Source organism: Amphimedon queenslandica, unplaced genomic scaffold (assembly GCF_000090795.2).
Source record: "Amphimedon queenslandica unplaced genomic scaffold, v1.1 AMPQUscaffold_13069, whole genome shotgun sequence".
NCBI lineage: Eukaryota > Metazoa > Porifera > Demospongiae > Haplosclerida > Niphatidae > Amphimedon > Amphimedon queenslandica.
Window position 1 is genome coordinate 1 of NW_003546695.1, and position 10,404 is coordinate 10,404.

A 10,404-nucleotide genomic window follows, 5' to 3' on the forward strand; every position below is an offset into this window, starting at 1 on the left:
CTTTACACAAGGTACACGTCATTACTAAACAACAAAACATTAGTGCAGGTCAAAAAAGAGGTAAAATTTCAGCCAAAATTACAAAATGCATTACTGTTTTAATAGATTGATCAATATTATATTGAATCTCATCCAGTTTCAGAAATGCTGGACACATCCAACTCACCATCCCATATATAAATCAATAAATTAGTGCTCATTACATTCATATGATGCATTGTACACAATCTTTGTGTTGCATGAATGCATAACATATAAAAGCCTATGCTTATTTTGGTGTCAAGAATATGCAATTGTACCCAATACCTGTCTGGAGCTATTGAAGGTGATGTACTAGAACTAGGACTAAATCTTACTGGTACTATGGTACAACAAGAACAAAATAAAGATAATGTACAAGAACTAGTTAAACTAGAACTAAAACAAATAGAACAACACTATAATACTAATAAGCTATAGTTAATTGTCTTCATCGTCCTGCTCTGCATCAAAATCAAACAACTGGACCCTCCTACCACCATTGGATACCTACAGAAATACATGTACATCAGTCATACAATGTAAGCAGAGATACTAGATAAAGTAATGAAGAGTAGTAGACCAATCAAGTTTAACCAAAGGTCCAGTATTGTAGTACAGGGTATTTCACTATCCATTTTCTCTGATTATACTACGTTAAGAATTTGAGCTAATTCCAATCAATATTCAATTCACAATCTTTGGCCAAATTTCATCAAAAAATTGAAAGCAAGAATTTTACATTTTTATGATATTTATACGTGATACATGCTTCTAAGCAGTGTAGAAAGTTTAAATTGATTCCGATCAAAATTAATTTTTTATGATAGTATTAAAAATGAAATGAAGAATAGAATTTGCGTCACAAGAGTAGAATTTCATTTAAGATTTTAATCCTACTTGCCCTTGTTTCTATTGCTTTTTGGCAAATTAGCACAGAGTGAATGAATACTCATTTCTGGGCCTTGATGCAACAGACCATATAGCTATCCTCTAATTATTATCTACTCTTGACACCATGTACTATAGCCCATGCTCTGTGGTCAAATTTTGAACTTTAAGTTTAAAATTTTCTTCTAGATGGCATGCAAGCCTTCCCCTTATAGTAATAAAGGTGTGAACACAATTCTCAGTAATTAGAATGCACATACCTCTGTGTATCCATCAATTTTTCTAACTATTGTCAACGTTCTTGTTCCAATACCTTTGTAATCAAGGTATGCTGGTATATCATTAGTTTTGATCCTTCTGACAGAGAATGCATCTAAAAATAGTAACACAAAATAGTGCCGGCTTAAAATGCTAATGGTGTCTCACGTGATGCAGTACTTCTCAGATTTCTATTGAGTGATAGAATAGTCTAAAAGTTAATGGTAAGTAACAGTGTGATTCTGAAGAGTATTACTTGCATCCTGAATGAATTGTGAGCACTAAAACGGATGCCAGTATGATACAACTTCGACGCCATTGTTTTAATAACCAGTAACCACGTGAGTACTGAGTGCAGACAGGTTTTCTCTCGGTTTTTTGGTATTATTTAGAGACTACGTAGAACTAAAACAATGAGGGACTACTACAGAACTAGCTTGGCCTCGAGCTTAGCAGCTTGCACCAATATAGGTTGGGATATGGGTGGAGAATTGCAGAATGCAGATTTGGGTGTGGACTTACTGGATTGCATAACTTTTTGATGTCAATAATGCATGTAGTCTAGTTATGTACTAGAAAATGTAGAAATATAAATTTTTGGCTCATGGTACACTAGAACTAAAAATGGAACTAAAAGTAATTGGGCAAATGCAGCAACTAAAATTATTTTTACTTAGAGCTAGAACTAAAATTTGGTATAAGATATACATGGTACAAGAACTAGAATTATAAAACAAAGATAATCTACGAGAAATAGAAATAAGTATTGCAACACTATGTAGTACTTATAAGAAATAGTTCAACAGTCTTCATCGTCCTGCTCTCCATCAGCATCAAACAACTGGACCCTCCTACCACCATTGGATACCTACAGAAATACATGTTCATCAGTCATACAATGTAAGCAGAGATAAAAGTAGTGAAGAGTAGTAGACCAGTCGAATTTAACCAAAGACCCAGTATTGTAGTACAGGGTATTTCACTATCCATTTTCTATGATTATACATGTTCTTATGCTACGTTAAGAATTTGAGCTAATTCCAATCAATATTCAATTTTTAAAGTTGCTTAAAAATCAGGCCAAAGGCTATATAGTACACAATCTTTGGCCAAATTTCATCAAAAAATTGAAAGCAAGAATTTTACATTTTTATGACATTTATACGTGATACATGCTTCTAAGCAGTGTAGAAAGTTTAAATTGATTCCAATCAAAATTAATTTTTTATGATAGTATTAAAAATGCAATGTACAATAGAATTTGCGTCACAAGAGTAGAATTTTATTTCAGATTTTAATCCTACTTGCCCTTGTTTCTATTGCTTTTTGGCAAATTAGCACAGAGTGCCGGAATGAATCCTATGTGACTTTCATTTCTACACTTTGATGCAACAGATCATATAGCTTTCCTTTAATTATTTTATCTACTCTTGACACCATGTACTATAGCCCATGCTCTGTGGTCAAATTTTGAACTTTAAGTTTAAAATTTTCTTTTAGAGGGCATGCAAGCCTTCCCCTTATAGTAACAAAGGTGTGAACACAATTCTCAGTAATTAGAATGCACATACCTCTGTGTATCCATCAATTTTTCTAACTATTGTCAACGTTCTTGTTCCAATACCTTTGTAATTAAGGTATGCTGGTATATTATTATTTTTGATCCTTCTGACAAAGAATGCATCTAAAAATAGTAACACAAAATAGTGCCGGCTTAAAAATGCTAATGGCATCTCACGTGATGCAGTACTTCTCAGATTCCTATTGAGTGATAGAATAGTCTAAAAGTTAATGGTAAGTAACAGTGTGATTCTGAAGAGTTTTACTTGCATCCTGAATGAATTGTGAGCACTAAAACGGATGCCAGTATGATACATCCTTGACGCCATTGTTTTAATAACCAGTAACCACGTGAGTGCAGACAGGTTTTCTCTCGGTTTTTCTTGTATACCGTATAGCTGGTTTATTTCGTGTGGAATTAATTTTCGTGCAGGCTCAAATCCACTAAAATTAATTCCACTAAATTTTATTAAAACCAATTAAATATTAACAAAAATTTAGCAAGGCACTAAAATTAATTCTAATGAAAATTTAAGCAGCAAAAATATGAGGCCACGAAATAAACCAGCTATACGGTATATAGTACAGCATTAGTCTCGTGCAGCATATACAGTACAGTTAGTACTCTTAGAGACTACGTAGAACTAAAACAATGGGACTACTATAGAACTAGCTTGGCCTCGAGCTTGGCAGCTTGCACGAATAATAGGTGGGGATATGGGTGGAGAATGCAGATTTGGGTACGGTGTGGACTAAGTTACTGGACTGCATAAGTAATAACATACTTTTTGATGTCAATAATGCATGTAGTTTAGTTATGTACTAGAAATATAAATTTTTGGCTCATGGTACACTAGAACTAAAAATATAACTAAAAGTAATTGGGGGAACTAAAAGTAATTGGGCAAATGCAGCTACTAAAACTATTCAGTTTTACTTAGAGCTAGAACTAAGGTTTGTTATAAGATACATGGTACAAGAACTAGAATTATAAATCAAAGATAGTGTACAAGAAATAGAAATAAAGTATTGCAACACTATGTAGTACTTATAAGAAATAGTTCAACGGTCTTCATTGTCCTGCTCTGCATCAGCATCAAACAACTGGACCCTCCTACCTGGACCATTGGATACCTACAGAAATACATGTACATCAGTCATACAATGTAAGCAGAAATACTAATGAAGAGTAGTAGACCAATCAAGTTTAACCAAAGACCCAGTACTATAATAATACGGCAAGGTATTTCACTATCCATGTTTATAATTTTTCCAATAAATATACATTGTACATGTTCTTATTTTACATTGAAAATTTGAGTTAAACTCAATATACAACACAAAACCATGTTTGCAGATCAGAATTTTTTGTACCAATACAGTCTAGAGCTATTGAAGGTGATATACTAGAATTCTTTTTGGCAAATGGCACAAGATAAAACTAAAGATAATGCACTAGAAATAGTAAACAAAACTTTGAACTATAGAACAACTGTACACTATTGTACTAATAAACTATAGTTCATTTGTCTTCATCGTCCTGTTCTGCATCAAAATCAAACAACTGGACCCTCCTACCACCATTGGATACCTAAAGAAATACATGTACATCAGTCAGCAGAGATACTAGATCTAAGTAATGAACAGTAGTGGCAAGTTTAACTAAAGACCCAGTACATACAGTCAAGGGTATTTCACTATCCATTTTCATAATTTTTCTGACACATAATGATAAAAATTTGAACTGATTCCAATCAAGTTAAATTTTTAAAGTTGCTTGGCCAAAGACCATATACTCAGTATTATAGTACCAAAAATTTCATCAAAAAATATCAAGCATGAGAACTGTATAGTGTAGAAACTGATTTCGATTAAAATTGAATTTTTATAATAACCCTGAAAATCCAATGTAGAATAGAATTTGCATTACAAGATTAGAATCATCATTGCAGATTTTTGTCACTGAGAATCTTTTTCTATTAAATTTTTGGCAAACTAGCACAAAGTGAATCCTATTAAAATTTCTTTTTTGGAAATTTTTGTATTTATAGCTAATAGTATTTGATCAAATTCTCAAGGAACTTTTAAAATCCAATTTTAACTCAAACTTGATACATAAGACCACGTGTGCATACCAAAATTCTTTCCTAGCCAATTTTTAAGTAGCACCATGTACTATAGCCCATGTTTCTTGGTCAAATTTTGAAGCAAATTTAAGCTTAAAATTTTCTTTTAGAGGGCATGCAGGCCTTCTTCTCATATTAACAAAGGTGTGAACAAACTTCTTAATAATTAGAATGAACATACCTCTGTGTCTCCATCAATTTTTCTAACTATTGCCAATGTTCTTGTTCTACCACCTTTGTAACCAAGGTATGCTGGTATATTACTAGTTTTGGTCCTTCTGACAAAGAATGCATCTAAAAATAGTAACACATAATAGTTCAGCTTGAATGCTAATGACTCACGTGATGCAGTATTTCTCAGATTCCTATTGAGTGATAGAATAGTCTAAAAGTTAATGGTAAGTAACAGTGTGATTCTGAAGAGTTTTACTTGCATCCTGAATGAATTGTGAGCACTAAAACGGATGCCAGTATGATACATCCTTGACGCCATTGTTTATTAATGTTTATTGACTAATGATTTGGGTGGAGAGTCTGGAGTAGATCTAAGCAAGCTATTTTTTGGCACAAGCTAGAACTAAAAATAAAATATGTAGCTACTAAAACTAAAACTGGAACAGACTTCTTCAGGCTAATGTTCTAGAACTAAAACTTGGTATAAGATATACATACATGGTACAAAAACTAGAACTATAAAACAAAGATAATGCACGAGAAATAGAACTAAAACTGAAGCAAAGTGTTGCAACACTATACAGTACACTAATAAGTTATAGTTCACTTGTCTTCATCGTCCTGCTCTGCATCAGCATCAAACAACTGGACCCTCCTACCACCATTGGATACCTACAGAAATACATGTACATCAGTCATACAATGTAAGTAGAGATGCTAGATAAAGTAATGAAGAGTAGTAGACCAATCAAGTTTAACCAAAGACCCAGTATTATAATAATGTGGCAAAGTATTTCACTATCTATTTTTATAATTTTTCCGATAAATTTATACATTGTACATGTTCTTATTTTACTTGAAAATTGGAGTTAAATTGAATTTTCAAATTTGCTTTAAAATCAGTCCAAAAATCATGTAGTCATGTACTATAAAATGGTACCCAATTTTTGGCCAAATTTTGTTAAAAATTGCAAAAAGAATTTTTCATTCTTAAATGGTGTAAAGTTTAAATTGATTTGGATCAAAATTGAATTTCTATGATTACAGTGAATTGAAATAGAATTTGCATCACAAGTTTAAGATTTTTATTCCAAATTTTAGCCTTTGTTTTTATTACTTTTTGACAAATTAGCACGGAGTAAATCCTACTATATCTTTTTATATTTTTATATCCCATTGTATTTGGCCAATTTTTGAAGGATTATTTTAAAATCAAATTTAAATCAAAATCAATTTAAACTCAATATACAACACAAAACCATGTCTGCAGATCAGAATTTTTTTCTTAGCCAATTTTTATGAAATACCATGTACCATACCATGCCCATACTCTTTGGCCAAATTTTGAAGCAGCTTTAAATTTTTTTTAGAGGGCATGCAGGCCTTCTCCTCATAGTAGGCTATACTGTATTACTTACAGTAAAATTAACTTTAAAAGCAACCCAATAACAACGGAACTGCTGTAATGTGAGGTATAATACTGAACTATGCGATACTAAGACTGAACAAGATATTAACAAAGGTTTCAACAAAATTAGAATGCAAATACTATTTTTTAGATGCATCCTTTGCTAGAAGGACCAAAACTAACAATTGATGCAGAGGTAACACAAAACTATTAACGGGTGTGGACAGCACACGACAAGACGACATGCTTTGTAATGCTCATAGATACCCATGGCGGACATTCTGGACAACAGTGCATAATATGCATAACATAATATCATAATAATAATAATACTATGCTTATTTCATGTCAATAATGAGAACTCTGAATGCATATACCTGATCTAAATTTCTTGTCAGAAATTTAGAATTATAAAATAAAATTAAAAGGAACAAAATTATCAATTAAAAACAAGCAAAAATATCTAAAACAATTTACTTAATACACAAATAGCACTATTATTTGTGCATAGTTATATAAAGGTTTATATCTAAACAGAACAATCTTTAAGGACCTCATGTTCACCCAGGCTCAGGAGAATGATGAAATTCTTGACATATTGAGCATAATTTAACGATCACTTTCTTCAAATCAGGCCTAAAAATTGACTGGATGATTGGATTAATGATAATGAGTGTCAGGGAAAAAATCAACACTGCAGTAAATGTTGCAGCTTTGACATCATAAAACAGACCAATGAAAATAACAATAATAGCAGGAGTATAGCATATCCCATACGCAACGAGCATTGCTCCAAATATTCCTATGATTTTTCTATCTTTTGACACGTATGCACTCTCATCTGCTAATTGAGCATGTTCCCGGATGAATCTTCTTGTGAAGCAACACGTTGAAATTGATGCAATTACCATAATGCATATTACTATGAGAATGAATGCTAATCTGATAATACTGTAACCTACTTCACCTATGTATTGTGGTTGACAGCATCCAAAAGGGGAGAAAACAAATTTTCCCATTCCAAAGAATGGTGGTATGTTCAATAATGCAGACACTATCCAAATAATAACAGCCAGGACCACAGCTACCTTAGCTTTCATGTATTGCTTGTAAAAGATAGGCTTGACAATGAATAACCAACGATCAACAGATATAGCAGCTAGTGTAAAATTTTTGAGTTGCAAAGTGTAATTCAGTATGAATCCAGCAAATTTACAGGTTGCCTCTTTTACTTGTATTGTACTGCCAAAGATCCATTCTCCATATGCTGCTGATATGAGCCAAGATGGAATGTATATGAGGGCTATTACATAATGTATCATAATCAGAGAAGTAAAGAGTATTGTAGATGGTAACTTTAAGGATTTGCATTGAGAAAAAGTAGCAACAAGAACAAAAGCATTAACGATCAATGCAGCAATCATTTCTATAGCAAGTACAGCTGCTAGTAGAGGACCATTAACATCTTCACCAAGGGTATAGTTCAGACCATGTATATCCATATTGCTGCCAGGTAGAAGTAGAACTATTGTTAAACTAGAATTTTGTTGTTGCTCCTAGTTTTATATAATTTGATAAAACTGCTCCAACTGAGGTAGAAGTAGAACTAGCCGCTATGGCTGCCAAAAGTGATTAAATAAAATTGGTTATAATGACCAACTTTGGTTAATACTGCAAATGTTAGTTAATTAAATTAACCATTTAATTTTCCAGTGTTGTTCCTAGTTTTATATAAGCTGACAAACTGTTATGACTATAAATGAGACACCTGCTGTTAGTCTCACGTAGCCAGACTCCTTCTGCTGTGAGTATGGCCATTAGCCAAATGAAATGTAATTTATTGAAACATTAAGAACAACTGAAAATTGAATATCATTTTAAATTTAACTTTATCAAAATTCGAAAAATCAATAATATTTGAAAGTCATTATCTTTTTGTTGATTCTAAGATTAAGACATTTAAAATTAATTTGGATGAAGTTCATTTATTTGAACTCCTAAAAGTAAATTTTGAACTCCATCAACAGAACCATACCTTTTTTAAAACAAAATTACCGTGAAAAAAAATACAATAATCAAATTAAAGACCAAGTGAGTCTCAAAGAATGTGCCCCTGAGCAACACTGCAGTAGAGTGTAGCTAATATGAAATGTGGTGTGATATTAAGATTCATTAACACTCATAATCAACATTGCTAATGTGTCAAAAAGTATACTGAAATAAAATGTTCCAATTTTTGGAGAGTGGTTTCAGCTAATTAATACAATAAAGATATCCTCAGCAACACTGCAGCAGAGTATAGTTGTATGAAATATTATGTTACATTTCACTTATGAGCTCAAACCTTCTACACACCAAGAACATGTACATGTATGTGTACATGCATCAGAAAAATTATTAAAGTTAAGAATTCCCTTGTTGCAGTTTTTGACAAAATTTGGCCAAAAATGTTATAGTACAATGGCTTTGGTTTGATTTTTAAGCAAATTTTAAAAAATCTGATTTTGATTGGAATCAGTTTATACTTTCTACACAACATAATTACATTACATGTACATATGTACTGGGGTATATGCATTGACATGCATTAGAAAATTATAAAAATGAAAAATTCGCTTCAAGCCATTTTTGACAAAATTTAGTTGAAGACGACATAGCTATTATAGTACAGGGTCTTATCTTTGTTCAGATTTTTGAGCTACATGTAACTTTAAATCAGCTCGAACTTACCGTACTACACAACATAAGAACATATACTATAAAACTGAATACTTTAGGTTAATATACTAGAACTATAATAGAGCTAAAACTAAAACTTGGTATAAGATACATGGTACAAAAACTAGATCTATAAAACTAAAGGTAATGTACAAGAAATAGAACTAAAACTGAAGCAAAGTGTTCAATAGTTTCCTGCTGTCCATCAACATCAAACAACTGGACCCTCCTCATCCAGTTTCAGAAATGCTTGACATATCCAACTCACTACAACATAATAGATCACTAAATCAGTGCTTGTTACATTAGCACTTTAGTAGTATAAATGTATAATGCATTGTACATACTCTTTGCATTGTTGTATGAATGTATAACATTATTATCATATAAAACTAAGCCTGTTTTGATGTCAAGAATGTACAATTGTACCAATACCAGTCTAGAGCTATTGAAGGTGATATACTAGAATTCTTTTTGGCAAATGGCACAAGATAAAACTAAAGATAATGCACTAGAAATAGTAAACAAAACTTTGAACTATAAAACAACTGTACACTATTGTACTAATAAACTATAGTTCATGTGTCTTCATCGTCCTGTTCTGCATCAAAATCAAACAACTGGACCCTCCTACCACCATTGGATACCTACAGAAATACATGTACATGTACATCAGAGATACTAGATAAAGTAATGAACAGTAGTGGTCAAGTTTAACTAAAGACCCAGTACATGCAGTCAAGGGTATTTCACTATCCATTTTCATAATTATTTTTTCTGACACATAATGGTAAAAATTTGAACTGATTCCAATCAAGCTGAATTTTTAAAGTTGCTTGGCCAAAGACCATATACTCAATATTATAGTACCAAATTTCATAAAAAATATCAAGCATGAGAACTGTATAGTGTAGAAACTGATTTCGATTAAAATTGAATTTTTATAATAACCCTGAAAATCTAATGTAGAACAGAATTTGCATTACAAGATTAGAACCTTCATTTCAAATTTTTGTCACTGAGAATCTTTTTCTATTAATTTTTTGGCAAACTAGAACACAGTGAATCCTGCTCAATTTCTTTTGTTTGGAAATTTTCGTATTTATAGCTAATAGTATTTGACCAAATTCTCAAGGAACTTTTAAAATCCAATTTTAACTCAAACTTGATACATAAGACCACGTGTGCATACCAAAATTCTCTCCTAGCCAATTTTAAAGTAAAACCATGTACTATAGCCCATGTTTCTTG

At 32.0% G+C, this 10,404-nt stretch overlaps 1 protein-coding gene across 1 annotated transcript; it reads right to left on the bottom strand.

Annotated features, from left to right (window-relative positions):
• Nucleotides 1-6,851: 6,851 nt before the first annotated feature.
• Nucleotides 6,852-8,273, bottom strand: LOC109585400 (rhodopsin, GQ-coupled-like). Its single transcript, XM_020001470.1, has one exon. It carries the CDS (start codon nt 7,935-7,937, stop codon nt 6,996-6,998), a length of 942 nt encoding a protein of 313 aa, XP_019857029.1. The 5' UTR covers nt 7,938-8,273; the 3' UTR covers nt 6,852-6,995.
• Nucleotides 8,274-10,404: the final 2,131 nt, after the last annotated feature.